The following is a 21218-nucleotide window of genomic DNA, read 5'->3' as shown; positions in this document are numbered from 1 at the left end:
TGTTGAAAAAAAAGGCATAATAGCTTTTTAAATTTAAAAAATAGCTGGTTATTAGGATTCTGCTATATTGGAAAAAACTGGCGATATTACAGGGTGACAAATAAGGTACCAGAATTTAAATATTTTTAGCTTTCTTATTATCCCATTTGGATTATTTTTTACACAGTTAATTAAGTTATACATGCATGGGCAAGTTTTGCCAATTTCATTTCTGAAATGTAACTAATAGTAGGGTAAAAATACTTAAGAACAATTTATGTGAATTTTATATCCTATTTTAGGAGAGTAAGACGGAATAAGTAAGATGTTAATGCCATAGAAGTAACGTGAAATTCTGTGTTTATTATAAGAATCTTGATTTCTGTTTGCGAGGAAATATAATTTGGAGGAAAGCCAATTGTAAAAAATAAAGGTTTGTAGCAAAGACAATAAAATTCACAGAATTGATTGTTTCCACATGTAAAAAAAAATATGAGAAAATAATTTACAAATAAGAGAAATTGAAGGAATGTTTCCCAAGTGTAAAGTCATAGTTTTAATAATAATCCTGGCTGATTTAAAACGAGAAAATTATAACATTTTTAGATTATTTTTTAGTTATAATAACAATGGAACAAATAAAATCAGTGAAATTTTCGATTAAAGAAAATTCTTAGTCCCTCTTTTGTTTATTACATTTTGTGTTTCTCTGAGAGGAAAAGGTAATTTATAAGGGGAAAAAATGAGGTTTAAGTTTTGGATAAACATTTTGATTACAAATCACAATAAAAAGAAACCAAACGATATCTCGGATTCGCACAGCTTCAGTGTTATTATGCAATATATTGACAGTGTTCAATATGTATGTGTAGAGCTTCGATGGCAGTTGTTAACAGACGGATATGTTTGGGATTTTCAATTCCATAACGAATCAAGTCTTTGTCGTTCAGCCCAGCTATGTGATAGAGTTCTGTACAGCCATTGCAGTGGAACAATTTCTCGTAAATTGGTAGACCTAGGGAAATCAACCAGTCGGAAAGACTGTTGTAATTGGCTTCTACCACTGGCTCGCAGCAAGAATCTGCCAGAAAATCGTTTGGTACCTACGGAAGAAAAAACAAAACTTTAAAAATATGTTTATTGAAAACAATCCTGTTATAAATTCAAATGGCATTTCTGGTGGACGAGGAAAAAATAAGTTAAACCATTTTGGCGATTGCTTGAAACTTGAAAGAAGTTAGAGATATTAATTTACAGCAACAATGGTGCTGTCCCCTGCCATCCCAGATGTAGAGAGCAAGAAATTTCAGTCTAATAGCAGTTACAGAGCAGTTTCGCTGATGGACAACTATTAGCCATTGTATCAGTTCATATTGTGTACTATTTAGTATTCATAGTAGTTGACAGTGTGTGAACAGTAATACAAGATTCGCTTGCGTTTATTGATTCCTTTAAATAACAATGTTTGGTCTTCCGAGAATTTCTTCGAGTTTTTTTTCTTAATTATATTCCTTATGTATGAATATATAGTAGATATATATATAATTGTAGTTATAGGCATTTTATTTCTTATTTTAAAATATTTATGATAGATCTGTATAATTTTTATATGAACATTTTTGTTCAATACATTAATTCTATTCTTTATATAGAAACTATTGTTCTGTTGAAAATCCGAAATTTATGAAAAAAAAAAATATTTGTGTATGGAAATTTTGTTTTATTTTAAGAAAGTACAAATTCAATGTATATTCTCTCTCACGGCATAACAATTTTTAGCCCAATGAATGTCCATTTATACCTATATATCTTTAATTATAAAAGATCCATTTCATCTAATTACATTAACTATTTAAAAAATTGTGGCAAATGTTTACGTTTAAATGATGCTCTTCAACTACTTAGAAAGCATCAACTACATACCACTGTCTTTACAACTTGCATGAAAGACGCTGAAACCGTCGAAGGCCGTCAAGTGATATCGGACGAAGTCGTTGCGTCGCTCTATTCAGTTGAATTTACATTAAATTAACAAAAAAAAAAAAAAAAACAATAATATATTTCATCACATTCCAATCCATGGCTTCCAAAAGGAAATAGAAGTGAGTAAATCAACGAATTGCAAAATAACCTAACTAGTAATGAATAATATTTGTGTTAGTCTATTCAAAAGTGGCTTGCCAGCTATTGGGACGTTTTGTCTTCTTTCATCTGCTGAAACTGTTTGCTGTCCATCGTCTAGTCTTCAATAATTTGAATGCAACCACAGTCAAATTGGTAGGCATTTTTAATTTGAAGAATTATTTTCAGTTTGTTTCTTGATTAAAAAAGAAAAAAAAGAAGTCGCTTAACAATGCTTGCCTCTACTTATACTTACAAAGTATATAATATATTAAAGTGTGGTTTATATGCACGCTTTTAACATCACTTGATTCACACAGGCAGCAAGACGAAAAGAGGCGAAGTTCTTATGAAGTTTTTATTCCACTGACATAATATAGAATCTTTGATTGGTCCGACAGTTCACTTAATGGATCAAATAAAATTTTTAACTAGTGGTGGTGGTAAGGATATAACGGCAAAGGATTACATCAAAGATCACGCAATGGAGTTGGACAACAGAGAGCTTGTAGAAATTTTTTTCCCCCTATCAATAAAGGCCGTGGTGGCTTGGTGGTAAGGTTTCGGAACCGGAGGGTTTCCAGGTTCGAGGCTGTCGTGTGAGTGTGTCTGGTGCACATTATATCGGTCGGGACCAAACGGTCTCCTGCTGGTGGGGAAGTTTGGAGAGGAGTGTGCAAGCTTAGGTGTCGTCCTCGTCATCTGACCGCGGTTCAAATTACGAGGTCCGTCCCAAAATAGCCCTAGTGTTTTGCTTTAAAACGGGACGTTAATATAACTAAACTAAAACTAGCGCCATGTAAAGCGTTTTATGGCATGGCAAGTTTATTAGAAAGTATACGAGAAAGTTTTAAGAAGACCGTTGCAGATAGTTTCTTACACGTTCTGATCTTGCCTTAAACATGCTTTCAAGAGGTTAGGATAAAGATATAAAATTTACTATGTCAGTACAAAATAAAAATTGAAGGATTGCAGTGTCCCGAGGTTAAATATAGGGAGGAAAAAAATTAAAATTTATGTTGTGTAGGAAAAGGGGAGCGCAGCTTTGAGACTTCGGTATAAGGAGTGCGCTTTGGTGGGGCCCTGAAACAAATATTTATAAAATATGGGAAGCTCCATATTGATTCTTTAGGTATAAAAAATTCTTGTATATGCACGAACTCTCACCATTCAAACCACAAAAGTACCTGTCTGAGCGGGGCAAAAGAATGTCAAGCTAATATATACTCACCGCAGGTCTTCCCCGCCTCTGCAGAGCTCGAACCCTCTCTCTGTCCAAGGCCTCGGCGACGTCAAATATGTCTTGTTGAAGCTCGTCGGCGTATCGCTGCACCAGTGCCGGGGGGATACCGCAAAATCCAGTCTGAAAACAGTACAGAATCGATCATGTGGAAGTGACAGCCGACGAAAAATCCTTTTTTTATTGAATTTGTTTTTAGGTGAGAAGGCATCTGGAATGCAGCTTCGAAGATAAAGCAGAACACACGAATATTGGGAGTGATGGAATTTTTTTTATGTATGAAAAGAAGTGAGAATAAAGAACTGAAATTTAAAAATTCTATTATGTTTAGTGTGTGTTTAATTGAATCGATTCGAAATCGCCATTTTAGTTACAGGATTACATCCCAATTATCACGCAGTAGTTAATTTCTAAACTATTAAACAAAAAATATTTCAGCTGAAGAAATGTTTTAAATAACGTAAAGAATTATAATTTATGCCGTTTGAATCAATAAATGTATCGCTAAAAATTATAAAGTTAACTTTTTATGAAATTCGCCGATCCTAATAGGCATATCTAGTAAAATATTATTCGCACACTAATATTAAAAAAAGATTAAAAAAAAAAGCTACAAACTTTTGTGATTAAAACCTGACCGAGATCTGAAGCTTCGAATCTGACTATTTTAATCCTATCAATAGCCAATCCAATCCAATCATAGCAATGTCGAGCAAACGCACCCGATTGATCGACAAATCTTCATATAAATGAAGATTTCTTTTCATTGAAATGGCCGCAAATCGTTAAAAATAGTGACATTTAAAGTTTTTTTTTTTTCGGTCATTTTAATCGCAGAAACGCTGAGAATTTTGTTGTTTCAAAATGCTTGTGCGTCGAGAATATTTTCCCAAATACGATTAATATGACAAGAAAATGCACAAAAATTTATAAGACTTTGTAAATTTTTCAACATTAATTAAATAATGGTGAATGATTCTTAATATACTGCTGTTTTTTTTTTTTTTTGTTACATAATTAGAAGTGTTAAGATATAGATACAAAAAAGCAATGTAAAATTTCGAAAATCGTAAGAACTATAACTTTTTAAAAATTAATATATAATTCATTAAGAAAATCATTAAGACGTAGTTACAAAAAATATCCAATTGAAATTTTGAGCAACTATTAATCCTGGCTAACCAACTGGTCGCCAAAGGCGGCTAGTAATAAATAAAAAAAAAATGAAAGTAAAATAAACTAAATGTTTTCTTAAACATACCAAAAATTAAGATTTTATTTGTTTTGTTAAGATATGAATTACACAATGTAAATAAAAAGAAATAAATAATGATATTTCTCGATGTGTAACTTCTTATCTTGTTAAAATCGAATATTTCCTGGTCTTTCTACAAATTAAATCTGAGCATATTACATGAATTGGACACTGTTAAATACAATTCCACCTTAATTTCTTTTAAAAATTATCCTTAGTTTACTGTCGTAAATCAAAGCAACAATTTTAATACTCCAAATAGTGTCGTAAAATTAATTGCGAGAACGCTACTTTTCTGTCCTACATTATTTAGAAATGATAATCTCTATTTTCATTTTCCAACAGTAGAAAGAAATTAATTTTTTGTTGTTACATTATAAAATAAAAACAATCAAAGAAAAAATATACCGCGCAACAAATATGTATACTTTAAACAAAACCTCAGTGATTAGCAGAAACGAAACATTTTTTTTTTCTTTTGTAATATCACCAATGATTCTGTAAAACTCATAACATTTTTTTAAGCAAATAAAGACATTTATTTAAATAAACATTAAAATATACAAAGCATTTAAAAATAGAAATAAAGCTGTTTCTGTAGATTAAACAAAAGCTGTTACTTTTTTGAAAACTACATGTGTATGCACATTTCGTTTTTTTTCTTTCATTTTTCTTTAATGGGCGAAAAAATGGCATAATTATTTTAATTGCACTCAATTATAGAAACAAAAAAAGATTATTTTTTAGAGCATTTTTGTTTAGTAAATGGTCATTATTTCTCATGAATTTTTTTTAAGAAAATATTTTTAACGGGAGAGTTTTATTTTAAAATTGTGTTTGCATTTCAAGCTTGCATTCTCTGAAATAGTTTTCTGTAAATCGAAAGCTGTGAAAGTAAAATCCTAGATGGGCCCACCTCTTGACGACTTATTTGAAATCTCGCCAAGTTGACTACTAATTGAATATTTTTTTATTATTATTTTTCAATTAAAAAACGATATTTGAAGGCCAGAAATAATAATAAATAAATAAATAATAATAAATAAAATAAATATAATAAAAATTTAAAAAATTCGTCTAGGTTGATTATTTAATAAAATAAAATAAAAAATAAAATAAATATAATAAATAATAAAAAAATCCGTATAGGTTGCCACATTGGCGAACGTTATCGCCACTCGTTTGGCGAGAATTCAAAAAGACGCCAAGAGGTGGGCTGTGCTAGGATCCACCCAACTGTGAATGTTTTATTCAAATAAGTCGGATATATAAATTGTATCTCAACAACTTTGGCCTGAATTTAATTTCTTTTTGCTTGGTATGCTTTTGAGTATCCGCGCTCACATATACTCGAATAGACAAATAGATTATCTGCCATTTGATCGATTTATAACTAGACATATATCCTTCATTTTAGTGTAAAAGCTAGGTACTAATATTCATCTATCTAGTGTGTAGTGTTACTGAGTTACATGCATGGATAAACAAATCAATGATATACTCCAAAGTTTAATACATATCTATGAAAACCAGCTGCTAAATTTCATCTATTTAGTTCCCTGCGTTTTTGAGGTAGCGTATTCTCATTACATGGACAGGCAAGTAGGTAAATTTCTATCAGATTTCGTCTAAAAATTATGAAATATTTACAAATTTGGTTCACAGGCAGCATAAAAAATGTCATGCATCCAGCTTTTTGGGGTTTTTTTTTAATGATCATATTGGAATCTAAAGATGACCTATAATATTTTAAAAATATTTGCTCAGACGAAAAAAAAAAAAAAACATTTCATTTTATTTTATAAGTCTCACTCGCATAATAAATCACGGTAAAAGTAGGAATACTATTCATCAAAATTTAATTCAGCAATTTTAAATGCTTCAAAGTAATCAACCTGGAAAAAACACGAACCGAACGACGTTTTTTTACAAATAAAATCATTTGGATGGAAATGAATAAAAAGATGCGAATTTACGTTTAAAACACAGTACACAAAAATAGTATATGATACAACTTGGTTTTAACGAATTGACACATGTAATAGTAAGTGCGTCTATTTCGTTAAGTTAGGAGAAAGGTATGAATACAAATTTCCCTGATTTAGCTGCATTTTGTTCCTTAGTAGTCCGAAATTCAACAAAAATCGATAAAATGTAGAAATAAACTGCGCAGCATTCAATGCAATTTATTACAATCTTATAATTCCATCGCGATCTGCTCTAAATTTTATTTTTTCCTTTCTCAGCAAATGCACTTTGCCTATCTGAGTTTCAAAAACAACTGCCAACTCGTTAGAAGCATTCAATAGTATAGTTACTCCTTATTCTGAAATGCACGCGAGGGGGGATTTTCGTAGGACAAATAATTTTTTTCCATTACAGAGGGAAAAGAAAAAGCTAAATAAGAACAGATTGATTCAAATCACTATGTTTCTTACTGAATTTTTTTTTTTATTTTCTAGAAACATATATTAGAAAAATTTGTGGTTAGATATTCAAAAGAGTCAGAAAATACAAAATTATGATTTGACGAATTGGTAATCTTGTTTTTCTACGTTATTAATTTTATGTTAAGGAAGGAAGTTTTACAGATAGCTCTAATGGATGGTGAATGAATTACACGACAAAAATTCTCCGGTATTGTCAACAAAAATGAAAATTTTTGAAACCGCTGGAATCTCGCTGATGTATCAAATAAGAACGAAAATACGATATTCTTCTAGAACATTCGATACTCTGTTATATGAATCATAAAGACATAAGCTCTCAGACAAGAGACAGTTGATTTTAGCTAAGGCGAGTAGTTGAGCGAAGTCCCTCTTTGTAATATTGTTTGGTTATCTGTGTATTGTATTTTCGGATAGAGTAAAGCGTTATTATCTCTTATTGAGCCTCTTAGATTGTTCATCATACACCCAATGGACGTTTTGTAATTTTTTGTAAAAATATTAACTAGAATTTCATTTTAAATTATATTCTCTTTTGCGTAAAGAAAATTAAATGGAACTTACTTTGTCGGTATAAGGTTCCAAACATAAATCGATTTGTTCGTCCTGTAATTTTTTCGCAACGAAATCATCTAGAGTGAAAGGTTGCGTTGAGCACTGCAAAAGTGGCTGCGGACTTTCCTTTCTCCGTCTCGATTTCTTGCCCTTCCTGTCAGACTTGTAAACCCCGACATCTGCCGGCTGCAAGATCAGCAGATCACTGGGAGGACAGCCTTTCATCTGCCTCGGCAAAGTCAAAGATTTCCCATTGTTTTCGCTAGATTCCAAAGGAAGAGAATTCTGGAACGGGCCTTCATCTAGATATCCGTTGAAATCACTTTCATTCCTTCTCTGGTTTACATGGTTGGATTCCTGGCCAAACGATCTCATCTGCTCTTTTAGTTTCAGCCTGGACGATTCCATCAGATATTTTTCCTCTTTGGTAATATACGAACCGCTATTTGGATAAATGGATCCATTCAGATGATTGAAAGTGGGCCCGCCCACAGAAAAGTCCGACAGCTTTTCCAAGTAATTCATTTGTGAAAGAAGATGGCTCTTGTTGGGCGAGTCTATGACGAGTCCCGCCCTCGAGAAGTACAGTTGTTCTGTATAAGCACTAATACCACGGCCGTAAGAGTAGTGTATTTTTTGATTGGAGTGAAGATCTGAGTAGAAATACAGTTTATCAGATGGTCTGTTCAGGGGTATATTGAGGATGTCTCGGGACCTGTCATCCTCTATTTGTTCTGAGCCATTATTTCTGTTTACAGAGGGCATTCCGTAGTCCAGGTTATTTATTTCGTTGCACGTGTAAGCTGTGTCAGGGTAAGCGTCCGTATTAGAAACTTTTGGCGAGTAAGGAAGGTAGGATTCAGGCACATTGCTGGAACATGATTCGCTCCGCTTTCTGGGGGAAGAAAATCTCGAAGAAAACGAAACGTGATTGGATTTTTGTTGATGAAGAGGCGACTGGGTTCCTTCCATAGAACTGGGCGTCACTCCAAAGTTTAAATCTAGAAATATATGTCATGAAAAGTTTCTTGAAAGGGAACGGAAGTAATTGACTATGAATGGAATAAAATTGAATTAACTTCAAAAATACAAATTACACATCCCAGAGATTATTCTAAGGTAATAATAATAATAATATATAACTCTTAATTTAAATCAAATTAATTTCTAAAGCTTTATCTTAATTTAGCCCCTAGTAAATTCATTCTCTTATTTCCTGATATAATTCCAGTTTCGGTTTAATTAATTCAACTGAAGCTGTGTAAAAAGTACTGCGCCATCAATCTACGTATCAAGTGAAAGTAATACTTCCGTTGCCCTTCTCAAAGGTCACCACGTGTATTGAAGTGGCGCGTGGCCGGAAATCCCATGTTATATAAGACTAGTGATAATTTGTTTCGCTGTTCTTTACTTCTGCTTTTGTTTCGCTCTGTGGCGGAAGTGCCTTGTCCGCGTCTCTGCTTGTAAATAATTATGCCTGTCTCCCGGAGAGAATAAAACGAAATTAAAAATACTAAGTCTCATCTATGTTTTCAAAAATAGTGTTACACACACACACATATTATATATATATATATATATATATAAACACATAATTTTTGCGCAGTTTCGTGGCCGAAGAGAGGGAAGACACTTCGGATTTTTAAACTTAGCTTGTATTCTATCCCGTAAGCCTTAATTTATGTACAAGAAGCGCGAGAAAAACTGGCGTCCATTCACAAGAGATACAAGAGTAGAAGATGACCGAAATATTTATCCCCAATGATTATATACAATGAGATTCTAATAGATATCTCTGTACAAGTGTCGATTTAGGATTGGGAAATCTAGATATCTTTTAAAAAGAATTCCCTTAGCTTGACAATTTTTTATCCCTTCACTCGGAGAGTGGGGACCGCTGATTTAAGCATTTCTACAGAAATTCTGTAGCATTAATTAAATAAAGGCAATTAAATCAGGAAATAAGAGAGCATTTTATAATGGAGTTAATATGGGCTGAATTAGGATAAAAATTAAGAAATTAATTAGGATTAAATTAAATTTTAAAATATCATTGTATGCATAGTGTGTGTGCGTGTGCGTATGTTATCATATAATTTTTGAAGCAGAGTCATGGCCGGAGACAGAGAAGACACTTTGAAATCTTAACTTCAATTTTTTTTTTTTTTTTTTCCCATCCTGGGAGGAATGTACAAGCAGAAGCGACGAGCACAGCACAGAGCGACACAAGAGAAAATGAGGAAAAGCTAAAAGAGAGGGAAAATACTTTTCCCAGTGCTTATATGCTATCAGATTCTGATAGGGATTTCTTACACGTGTCGATTTTGATAATGGAAACACATCTTTTAGAAGAATTTGTTTAGGTCAGAAATTTTTATCCCTTCACTCGGAGTGTGGGAACCGCTGACGAAAGCACATTTACAGAGCTTTCTGTTGCATTAATTAAATAGAAAAGTGGAATGGGATCAGGAAATAAGCGAATACTTTAGAATGAAGTTAATATGTGCTGCATTTTGCTAAAAATTAGGAAATTAATTAAGTTTAAATTAGATTTTAAAAAATATATATATGAGCAATTTATCTGTGATATGTGATAATATATTACTTTTAATTTTCAAACTGTCTTATTATTTTTTTAATTAGCAAATGGCTCGTGAAATTTTTACATACTTGCAACATCATAATATTGTATTAATGATGCATAACAAAAAGATGCATCTTAAAGTTCTTTAATTAAACTGTACTATCTAAATTTTGCAATGCATGCAATTTTTAAAGGTTCTTTTTAGAATTCATACATGTTTAGATAAATTATTTTGCTTCTGCTTTTAGGGAAAAGAACACAATTATAGAATTACAATGCTCTTTTAAAATTATATATTATATTATGTAATATATTTTTGTTTGTATTAAAATGTGCAATAATCTAGCGTATTTATTACATACTTTGCAAGAACTTTTTTTAAATGTACCAATCATATAAAATTATTTGATACATAAGGGGGGGGGAGATTTTCTCATTTCGGAATGAAATAAATGTTTTACATCATTCTTCATTGAACTCTCGCATTGGTTTCCCATTGGCAGAAGTAAAAGCATGCGATTGCGCTGACTCTCCAGTTTCAAAGCTTATTTCATTAAGTTTTATACCAATAGGGCCGTCTTAGCAAATGTGTGAGCTCTGTCGGAAGCTTAACAAGGAATTTCAGCGTCTGTGATCTTGTAAACATACTTAATTAAATAATAGAGGAACAAACAAACAAAAACAAGTCTCATGTTTTTGTTTAAAGCCTTACAGTTTTGAAAAGCGGCACCTTTTCAAACCAGCAGGGAGCAAGATCAGGTCGATAAGGTTTATAGTAAAACAGCTCCTAGCAAAGCTTCAGCTGTAGAGTTTTTGTAGAAATCGCCGCATACGGGTGGGCGTTGTCGGGGATCAACGCAACACTAGTACTGAGCATTCTATGTCTCTTGTTCTGAATTAATGATGGAATTCGATCGGCTCTACTTTTTGTACGTTTAAAATAATTATTTCAATCTAAGTCGCTGTTAAAGGGTGAAGATTCTTAAACCGGCTACTCCAGAACACGTAAAAATCAGAATGGTCACAAACGCAACACTGGCGGGAACTGTGGTTGAGTCTTAAGGTCCCGCCACGGTACAACCCTTCTCTTAGGAAGTATGTCTCATTACCGATGGCAGAAGCCAGATCCCCACCTTTTTCTGTACCCATCAGGGTGGCGAGAACCAACCACCATGCTGGAAGCTTCTCATACACAATTATGAGGTGCCCCCTTGAGGGAATAAGGGAGAAGAAATACGTGGCGAAACTTAGTGCAATACAATGATGATGTAAGCCATTGGGAAGTTGCAACTGTCACGTATGATATTCATACCCGCAATCTACCTGGCTTGTGCCTTAGTCTTTCATGTCTTTTGCAACGCTATCTCTTGGTGGTCTAGGAAACTTATTTCCTTCGTTACCTCTTAAATAACATGTAAATATATAACTAGCTTAAGTGAAATAAAACCTTTCTTTACGTGCGTTGGATGATGAACATGAATAAATACCTTCAAAATATTCGATTGCATTCAAGAGCTTTATCCGATGATCCGAATTCACAATTCCAAGAGAAATCAGATCCTGTTCTTCTATACCTTTGAGGCTGTCGAGATTGTGATAGCCGTTTAGCACTAACACATTCATGTATATCTATAATAACAAAGGAAAAAAAAGAGCGATTCAAATTTTCTATTTTAATAAACATTCAATATTATATTTTTTGAATAACAGCATCAATAATTTATTCTGGAAATAAAACATCACACAAAAATGATAGCGTTTTTGAGATATTTTAGAAAGAATGGCAAGCGAGCTTTTTCTTTAAACGTTATACATTTAAAAAAAATTATTTTAAGATGTTATTTCGAGTATATGTTGTGTAAATATGACATAATGAAATTATTAGAATTTTATTAGTCTGACGGAGTAAATCTACTGTAGATTATTTCATCGTCTACAGTTATTATATCACCAACAGGATTGTTTATTAATAAAGGACTAATAACTAAAAAATGTAATGCTATCTAATGCTTAATGGGCAGAAAAAAGTAAAAAAAAGATTAGTTACTTACATTGAACTTAACAGTGATAAGAATTTCAATATGATACCAACATGACGCAGTTCTACCAATTACAACACATAAGTAGGACAATGCACAATTATTAGTTAATAATGTTCCTAACCACTAACACATTGCATATAACCAACTATGTATTTGATGTGGGGATCTTGTGCACTGTCCTACTAGTTCACCTATAATGCTTAAACTATTTCTTGGTATATGCAGTCACTTGTACATGATCCATACATTAACAGAAAGGTGATGACCTGGTTGCGTGCTTTCAACTATTATCTAATATCTCCGAGTTACATCCGAGAACACAGAGAATGTTCGAGCTTCAGATGAGAAGTCTATATTTAAACTATGGACGACAATTAGAATACCTCGTCTTTTGCCCCTTTCTTGGAATTTACCTTTTACTTTGAGCATATAATCTTTGTTTATGAATAAATAGAAATCTTATATTTCCTGTACACACACTGTGTTGTATATAAATATAATTTTATATGTATAATTATGTATACGCCTGCGCAAAACATTTCTAACTCAGAAGTGCTATGCGACTCCGACTTATGTAGCTGTACCTTTTCTTTCCTAAAAGTTCATAAAGTTAATGGTGACACTATGGAGTTCCAGTCAAACGAAATAATTTACCGAAAATAATATTTTTAACTGAGAAAAGACAAAGATAAATATTTTTCAGAAAACGAAAAATGCAAATCATTAGATCTTATTTTATGAAAAAAATACATTTAAATAAAAAAAAATCCAATAGTTTGAACAATAAGATGTAAATATTTTACAGCTAAATGATGCGTAAAATGCCACACACTTAAAAAATATATTAAATAGAAATAAAAAAAAAGATTATTTTAGATTTAAATAATGGTTAAATTCCATCCTACCCTCACTATCAATATTTATGAATTCATTATTCAAATAATAATAATGATAATAATAATAACATCGTATTATTCAATATTAAATCAAAAATTGATGTTAAGAAACATCAATTTTTCTTTATCTTTTCCTATCTTTTATATTATTTGGAAACATTCTTGGAAGTATGAAATATTGTAATACATAAAGTTTCTATGCAGTCCATAGAAAAAATCATTGCTGTCATGTTGCAGCACTTTTGAAATCGAATCCCCATCCCCTACTCGAATCTCTCAGGAGACGTAAGAATGTTTATAACAATGCTATTCTGTAATAGCTTCCAACATTTCTCGAATATAATTCCCGTCTCCATAACGATTCCATTCATTGGCATATGTGTCCTGGCCACCTCCTCCTAAAAAATATGACAGGAATCTTCCTCCATCTTTCAGTTGACCCGAAGTGACATAAAAAGACGTTGTAAAACACAAATCGCTTTCCAGGCGGAAGGCCCTCGTATTTTTATCTGCCGAGATAGCGTCAGGATTAATGGCTCAAACAAAACGAATGGCCCTCATTCCCCTTCCCCCCACTTTGCACAGCAAATCTCCCACCCTCTGACACACAAAAGGCGTATCCAGGTGACCACTGGTCCGGTCACAGTTACATAACAGATCAATATCGCCCACCTTTCTCGGCTGGAAATATGAAGTTTTTTTCAGGACTTGCTAAGTCGGCGGCTTTGTTTTGCATCACCACTTCTTTTCTTTTGCTTATGTCAAAACTAGAGATGGTATGTATATATATATATATATATATATATATATATATATATATATATATATATATATATGAAAAAAAAAGAAAGAAAAATGGAAAATTTTGTTTTTGCCTGAGTGGCAGCAGCTGGAAGTGATCCGTTGTTAAGCTAACCAATCGATGGGTTCGCGTTCTCTTTCCGCAATGGTGATTGGTTGCGAAATGTTGTGTGAAGTACAGAAGTGATTGAAAGTAAGACTGGAGGGAAGTTCTTTGGATATGTAAGCGTAAATCTTCCGGCTAAGATTCGGTAATTGAGAAAAAAAGGAATTTGACACATTTGCAACGAGAAAAAGAAGTATCCAGATATTTTTCACGCTTAACAGTAAAAAATTACATTAGTTTTCTTTTGAAAGAAGCTAGACGCTTATAAAAGGAATATGGGCGATTTATTTTTAAGGAATTCGAATCATCTTTATCCAATTTCATTATTTAAGAAAGGAAACATTGTTCACATAGGACTTAAAAGTGCAAAGTTAATTTTTTTTTTCTTCGAGGAAGTTAGAAGTTTCTAAAGGGAATATGGACGATTTATTTATAAGGAATTCCAATCATCTTTATCCAATTTAATTATTTAAGGAAGGAAACATTTTTCATGTATGACTTAAAAGAGCAAAGTTGGATTAATTTTTTTCAAAGAAACTAGAGGTTTATAAAAGGAAATGGGGAATTTATTTTTAAGGAATTCGAACCATCTTTATCCTATTTAATTATGTAAAGATGGAAATGTTTTTCACATAAGACTTAAAACTGCAAAGTTAATTACTTTTTTTTTTCAAGGGAGCTAGAAGTTTATAAAAGGAATATGGACGAATTATTTATAAGGAATGAGAATCATCTTTATCCAATTTAATTATTTAAGAAAGGAAACATTGTTCACACAGGACTTAAAAGTGCAAAGTTAATTACTTTTTTTTAAGGAAGCTAGAAGCTTATGAATAGAAACTTGGATGACTTATTTTTAAGTAATTCGAATCATCCTTATTTGATTTAATTAATTAAAGAAAAAGACATTTACGGTACCTGAAAATTATTTGATTTATTTCAAAATTATATAAAAAACATTATTGCGAATAATGTCGTTTTTTCAATGCCACACATTATTAACATGGCTAATAAAGTTTCATTTTATAATTTTGTTATTTCTCAGAATCCTACAGATGGCGCTATGTGTATTTTAATGCTGATTTAATGAGAAAGTTTCACTTAATAGTCATATGCGATTTTTAAGATTATGTTTCTGAAATTTTTTTCATGGGGGGGGTATGGAAATATTGAATATGCCTTGCAATAATTTGCCTCAAGCGCTTGCAAATGCATAGCATGAAACTGAGGATCGCTTGAAAATATTAAGTGTGTTCAGAAGATCTTAGATATAAATTTACTTTTAGCAATTCTAATGAAACAACTGAAGATATTTAATTTTAGAACTTATATTTTTCTCTTTTAGTTCATTTTGTAATTTGTTCCAGATTTCTCGGATACCCTGTGTTTCATCAAATTGTAATTAGACAGCTTTGTCCGTCAAAACTCATTCACATGTTACGAACCTGTGATGCTGCTTCCCTGCATAGCTGGTTCCATAGGAAGTCCCAGAGCTTGGCGACAAACTTGACGAGCATTTGGCGCCAAAATAGATTATACCCACAACATCGAGAATTTTCCCGAACCGTCCAGTAGGAACCGAGTTACGCCTCGAACGTTCCTGATTGGTTGAGAGGCTTCTAGCCCCGCCTCCTAAGACCTATAAAAGGAGCTGCAGCTGCCCGAGAGTCGACGGTGAATTGAGTTGCGAACCAGTGGAATCGAAGAGTAGTCGGAAGCGAAAGAGTAGTCGTCATGGTGAACCAGATCGGAGTCGTAGTCGTGGACCAGTGGAGTCGAAGAGTAGTCGGAACCGACCTACCAGAGATAAGCGGAGCAGCGACGGAGTGAAGCTAGTGCGGAACTAAGCTGTGCGCTACTGTCTGAAGTAGAGTCTGGTTGTATGCTGCACGTCTCGGCTGAAGATAATCGTCTTTTGTGCTGTATATAGTTGTCGTCTTTGTGCTGTCCTGTGTGTCTTCGTGTGAATAAACGTCGTTGTTTTATTTTCTACTGCCGCCTGCTGATTGAGCGTTCTCCACACCATATAACTCCCACTATTCAAACGAACCCCGGAAATTTCGTAACACATAAATAAAGTTTTGTTTCCCTTCATTAATACAAGAAGTTCATTCTATTCATTATCCTATTGCTAACTTCTAATAGTTAGAGTTAAGTATAAAGTTCCGACTAGACCTTAAATGATGTATATAATTATATTTTTTGCTGTTTGACTCAATAAATGTACTGCTGAAAAAATTATAAAATCTAAATTTTTAAACAATTCTCTGGTCCTTTTAGTTTTATTCAGTAAAATATTTTAGACATATTAACATTTTAAGCAACGTAAAGCTTCCATTCTTCTGTGACTAGATTGATTGATTAAGCGTATTTTTAACATCTCAGTTAATTTCAATAAAGAAGATCCCACATTAACGATCTATCGGTCTAAAATTATAAAATTCACAGATTCATTACTGGGTCAATTTCAAACGCAGAACTGTGGAAATTTTTTGGTTTAAAATATTAGAAAGTCAAAAATACTTTATGAAACATGACTAATAGGACCTAGCACCATAGACCGCTCAGTCATCCCGCCATAATTTAATAAGAATGAGGGGACTATATAAAAATTTAGATTTTATAAGTTTTCCAAAATTGCATTCATTTATTCATAGAGCATAAAAATATATCATTTTACGTCTTTTAAAGCATTTTTCCTATAGGAAAGGATTCGCTGGGGATTTAGAAATTAGCTATTGGCTCACTATTGAGAGTATATAAAATCAATGTCAGCGTGTCAGATCAAATCAATCAATGGCTCTGTGTAAGATCAATGGCATAATGATAGTTGAGGATAAGAGAAGTACAGATGCCCTATTTATTGTTTTAGAGGTCGGAAATGAAGGTTAATTATTAATGCGTTTATCATTTTTCAAAGCTATATATGATGAATAGGCGAAAATATAATATACTGGTTAAGCCAATTAAGCCAATGATGATGAATGATTGCGATAAAATCAAATTATGCTCCATTAGCTACTTGCTCTATCCACTGATAAAGATATGCCAAACACGAGTAAATATCGTGAAAACATTTTTCGAAAGGAGTATATAATGCGATTAATTTATTTTCATCATTACTACCAAATTCATTAATATTGTTTAGGCATGTGTAATATTGCTTCCCTGCCTATTTAGTATCTTAGTGAAGAAGAGAGTTTTATAGGCAGCTCGAACGGATGCTGAATTGGTGTCAGGATTAGGACTACTGCCTTCGCGACGATTTTGACAACAGAAATGAAGGATCTCAAATATTAAAAAATCTTATCAATATTTCCATTAGGACTCAAGTTTCAAAATTTATTCTAGACCATTCGATGATCTGTTATTGGAGCTATAAAAGCAGAGGCATACAGACGATTGTAAAACTTGAGTGGAGAAAAGAAATAGTTAAGCTAATTCTCTCTGTTCGTTGCGGCTATTTAATAATGATTTATTGCTTTTTTTTTTTTTTTTTTTTTTGCTGATTTTTAGAAACAATAATTTGTGTACAATTCGCCTGTGCTCTCTTCTTAAGTTTCATGTTTTCATGTAGAATAAAACATCGCTGTCTCTTATTGAGCTTGCTGATCTTCTCACCATGCATCTACAGACCGTATTTTTCCATAACAATATTTTTAGGACTAAATGATTTAAAAGAAATTGATAAAATAAAATATTATGTTAGAACTACAAAGCTATTTTGGATTCATGGCTTCGAATGTGATCAAATGAGAAGAAATCTAATTCCAGTTATCAGAATTTAAGAATTATATTAAAGTGAGAACATTTGCCATCAACTAATGAGTAACTGATTAGATATGCATGATATTCAGATAAAGCAGTGGATCATTGATCAATTGGGCTTTCAAACTTGTGATTCCCCCCAATTTTGAAATCGAGATTTTCATCAGACTACCAGAGTGTGATTTGAGAAAAAAGGTTAAAGCTGCATTTTAGGAATTAAATTGTGGAAACAAGAGTCGTCAAAAGAAATATAACACATTAAAAAAGAGGAAATTTGAGAAATTTCATTTTAACAAAATAAAATGTTCCTATATATTATTTGCTGTATAAAAGTTTTGCTTTAATACAAGTATGTCATACCTGAGTGAAATCGTAGATGCATATCAAAAATCTCAAAAGCTCTTTCTATGCAAAACTAAAAACCTACTGGCATTTCATACCATTTCATTTTTCTAATCGTCCTTTAAAGTGAGTTATGCAAGAATCCTCTAAGTTAATTTTACTCTGATTCTTTTGGTGAATGCTTTGTTTGCTTGAACACATTGCGCGCCCTTCCTACCACATTCCAAACCTTCCCTTTGCTCCCTCCGAACTCACATATCCTCTTATACCCTCAGTTCTATGGAGGGTGTAATGTTTCATACCTTCCAAAGAATTATGGATCTTCGGTAAGGCCACGAATCCTTCCATGGCATTAGTGAAAAATTGTCACGTAATATAGAGCTTTGACACGAATCTAGAATTTTTACTGAATCCATCGTATGATTATATATTCTAAACATATTTTTGCCGATTAATTGGAACCAACATTTAACATAAAACCATAGTGTTGTAATCATTAGATAACATACTGAATTTTATTGACTTAAGGTCATTACTTCTATGAATTACTGCTTTATATGCATGCGAAGGTCGCTTAAGATAGAGATAAACTCTGGCTGATTTCGTTTTAAATCTGATAACAATTTATATTTTATATGCTAAGTATTATTTATTAAATAAGTACTATTTATTGCACCAAATTTCATCTACATAGGGCACTGCATTTTGTAATTATCGTGTTCATTAGTATTCGAACAGCAGGACAGACAAACTTGCTCTGAATGATATTCGTTTGAATCAGGTTGTAAGGAATTCGTACAATTACCAAGCTGTGGACATAAATCTACAACTAGATCTACAATATGTACAAATCTACAATATGTACCAAATTTCATCCGTCTAGATCAAAGTGGTTTTAAATTATCGCGCTCACAAACAAACATAATGCCAAAAATGTGTTTTTCGAATAGGATTAAACTTCCTGTACGAGAATCTAGAAATGGCTAGGAAATAAAAAAAAAGTATACATATTAAATAAAAGAACAATAAAGATATTGTTTATTTAAAGAAATCGTTTGCTAAAATTAAGATACAAATTAAATAACTTGCTACAATAAAGACAGTTAATGACATAAAAAATAAAGACAGTTATTTTTTGTTGATAAAAAAATTATGCATATTAATTAAACGAACATAGAAAAAATTATCATTAAGGCTTATAGTTTATGACAAAGGCATAATAAATTGAGGTTTACGTCGCATAAAAAAAGGGATAATGGCGAGATGATTTAACTGGAGGGGTAAAACTGATTTCTGTAACTACTGTTTTTATGCATTTTCAAAGCGCATGAAATTTCGAACATGAATCTTTAACGAAGTAGTTTAATTATGATGGAAGTTATTAGCTGCATCATAATGAAACAGCTTTTGGAATTTATTTAAATTTTAGTTAAGTTTTATTTGATTATGAAGTTTTATTTACAAAAGTAAACAGAGGGCATATGAAGCCATTGAAATGATTAAATTATTAAAAAAGTAATTCAGACGTTATGAAACATAAGTAAAAGACTTGATTACTTTGAGATGTCTAAGAAAACAGTGAATTAGTTTAATCATGATAAAGAATTGGTTTTCGCTTCTGATTGCTATTTCCATTTACTTATTCATTTGTTTTATAAATATAAATGAATTTCTATGTAAGGTTTAAGACTGTCCATCAGTGGTCAAGTGTTAGGCATTGAATAATTAATAAACACGAATAGGAGGTTTAGTTTAGTTTAGTTTAGTTTAGTTATATTAACGTCCCTTGTAAAGCAACACTAGGGCTATTTTGGGATGGACCTCGTAATTTTGAACCACCGTCAGATGACGAAGACGACACCTGAGCTGGCACCTCCCTCTCCACACCATACCAGCGGGAGGACGTTTGACCCTGACGGATTTAACGCGCAACAGACCCCCTTACAAGACGGTTCTTCGGTGGAATCGGGTCTCGAACCTGAAACCCTACGGCTCACGAACCGAGACCCCTTACCACCAAGCCACCGTGAAATAGGATGAAGAAAGTTATAACTTTTATTTTGTGGAAGTGTTTTTGAATGTATGCGTTTTCTGAATGTAAATAAGATTATTGCAGGGCCTTTACCTGTTTTTTTCATTTTAGAAAATATAAATGTAAAACAGTTTCCAATGGAAATCCTCCAGAAAAACAATCTTAGTACCCATGGCTCCTTTGTTTGTTATAAAATGCATAAAACATACTATTTTATGTTTAATAGTCTTCGAATTCTTATTTTAATAGCACCCTTAACTCTAATAAATAATTATTTTAAAGCAATATTGCACTAAAAACGAACAATCTTTTGAATTAAAATAAAAATCATATTCAGTGAACTCAAGCTAAAGAGCAATAAAAATAGTCGGATTCTATACCAACTGGGCGTGTTAAAAAAATTTTAATTGCTAAAATATGAGAGAAAACTAGATTAAACAGTTAAAAGAAATTGTAACAATTTTAAAGACAGTATATAATTACTACAAAAGCATATTAAATTTTTTGCTTTTACTCTTCATATTAAAAGTAAAAATAAAAATATTTGTACAAAACAATATAACATTAACATTGGCAGAAACGCATGAAACGAGATATGCAATTAAAGGTGAAATAAATTTTATATTTCTATAAAAAACACTGGTGAAAATTGTGTTCGAATTATCTTTGAAAAAATGATTAAAAATCATAGAAAAATATCACAGCAGTAAAAATAAAGTCACTATGAAGCTAATGTTTTGAATTTTAAGGTGGTGTTAAAATATTTTTGTGTAGCGTTTTGTTTAAAAGTTATGGTGGAAAAGTTTTAAATCTTTCAATCCCCAATTCGCTTCGTTTAAAGGAATGTAGAAATATTTTTAATAGCGCAGTTAATCCTTTCAAGTACCAAGAAATATACGTGACAAATTTTGTTCGGGACGGTTGAGGATCACGGTATTTTATCAGATTCAAACAACGAAACCCCGGATATTCAGTTATGTATATGTAATGATATCTCTTAATTCAATTTAAATCCTAATGAATTTCCTAATTTTTATCTTTTTAGCCTAA

At 32.2% G+C, this 21218-nt stretch overlaps 1 protein-coding gene across 3 annotated transcripts in view; it reads right to left on the bottom strand.

Moving 5' to 3' along the window:
* Positions 1–215: 215 nt before the first annotated feature.
* The window catches only part of LOC129969127 (uncharacterized), a 619939-nt gene continuing 598936 nt past the window's right edge, over positions 216–21218 (bottom strand). For all 3 annotated transcript variants that reach the window (XM_056083546.1, XM_056083547.1, XM_056083548.1), the window contains 4 exons: positions 11669–11810; positions 7607–8598; positions 3332–3463; positions 216–1082 (listed from right to left, as the gene is read on the bottom strand). In XM_056083546.1, the coding sequence (XP_055939521.1) occupies positions 813–1082; positions 3332–3463; positions 7607–8598; positions 11669–11810 (1536 nt within the window). In that variant the 3' untranslated portion in view covers positions 216–812. The remainder of the gene's footprint in view (positions 1083–3331; positions 3464–7606; positions 8599–11668; positions 11811–21218) is intronic.

Source organism: Argiope bruennichi, chromosome 5 (assembly GCF_947563725.1).
Source record: "Argiope bruennichi chromosome 5, qqArgBrue1.1, whole genome shotgun sequence".
NCBI classification, from domain to species: domain Eukaryota; kingdom Metazoa; phylum Arthropoda; class Arachnida; order Araneae; family Araneidae; genus Argiope; species Argiope bruennichi.
This window is presented reverse-complemented; position numbering and strand designations above follow the sequence as displayed.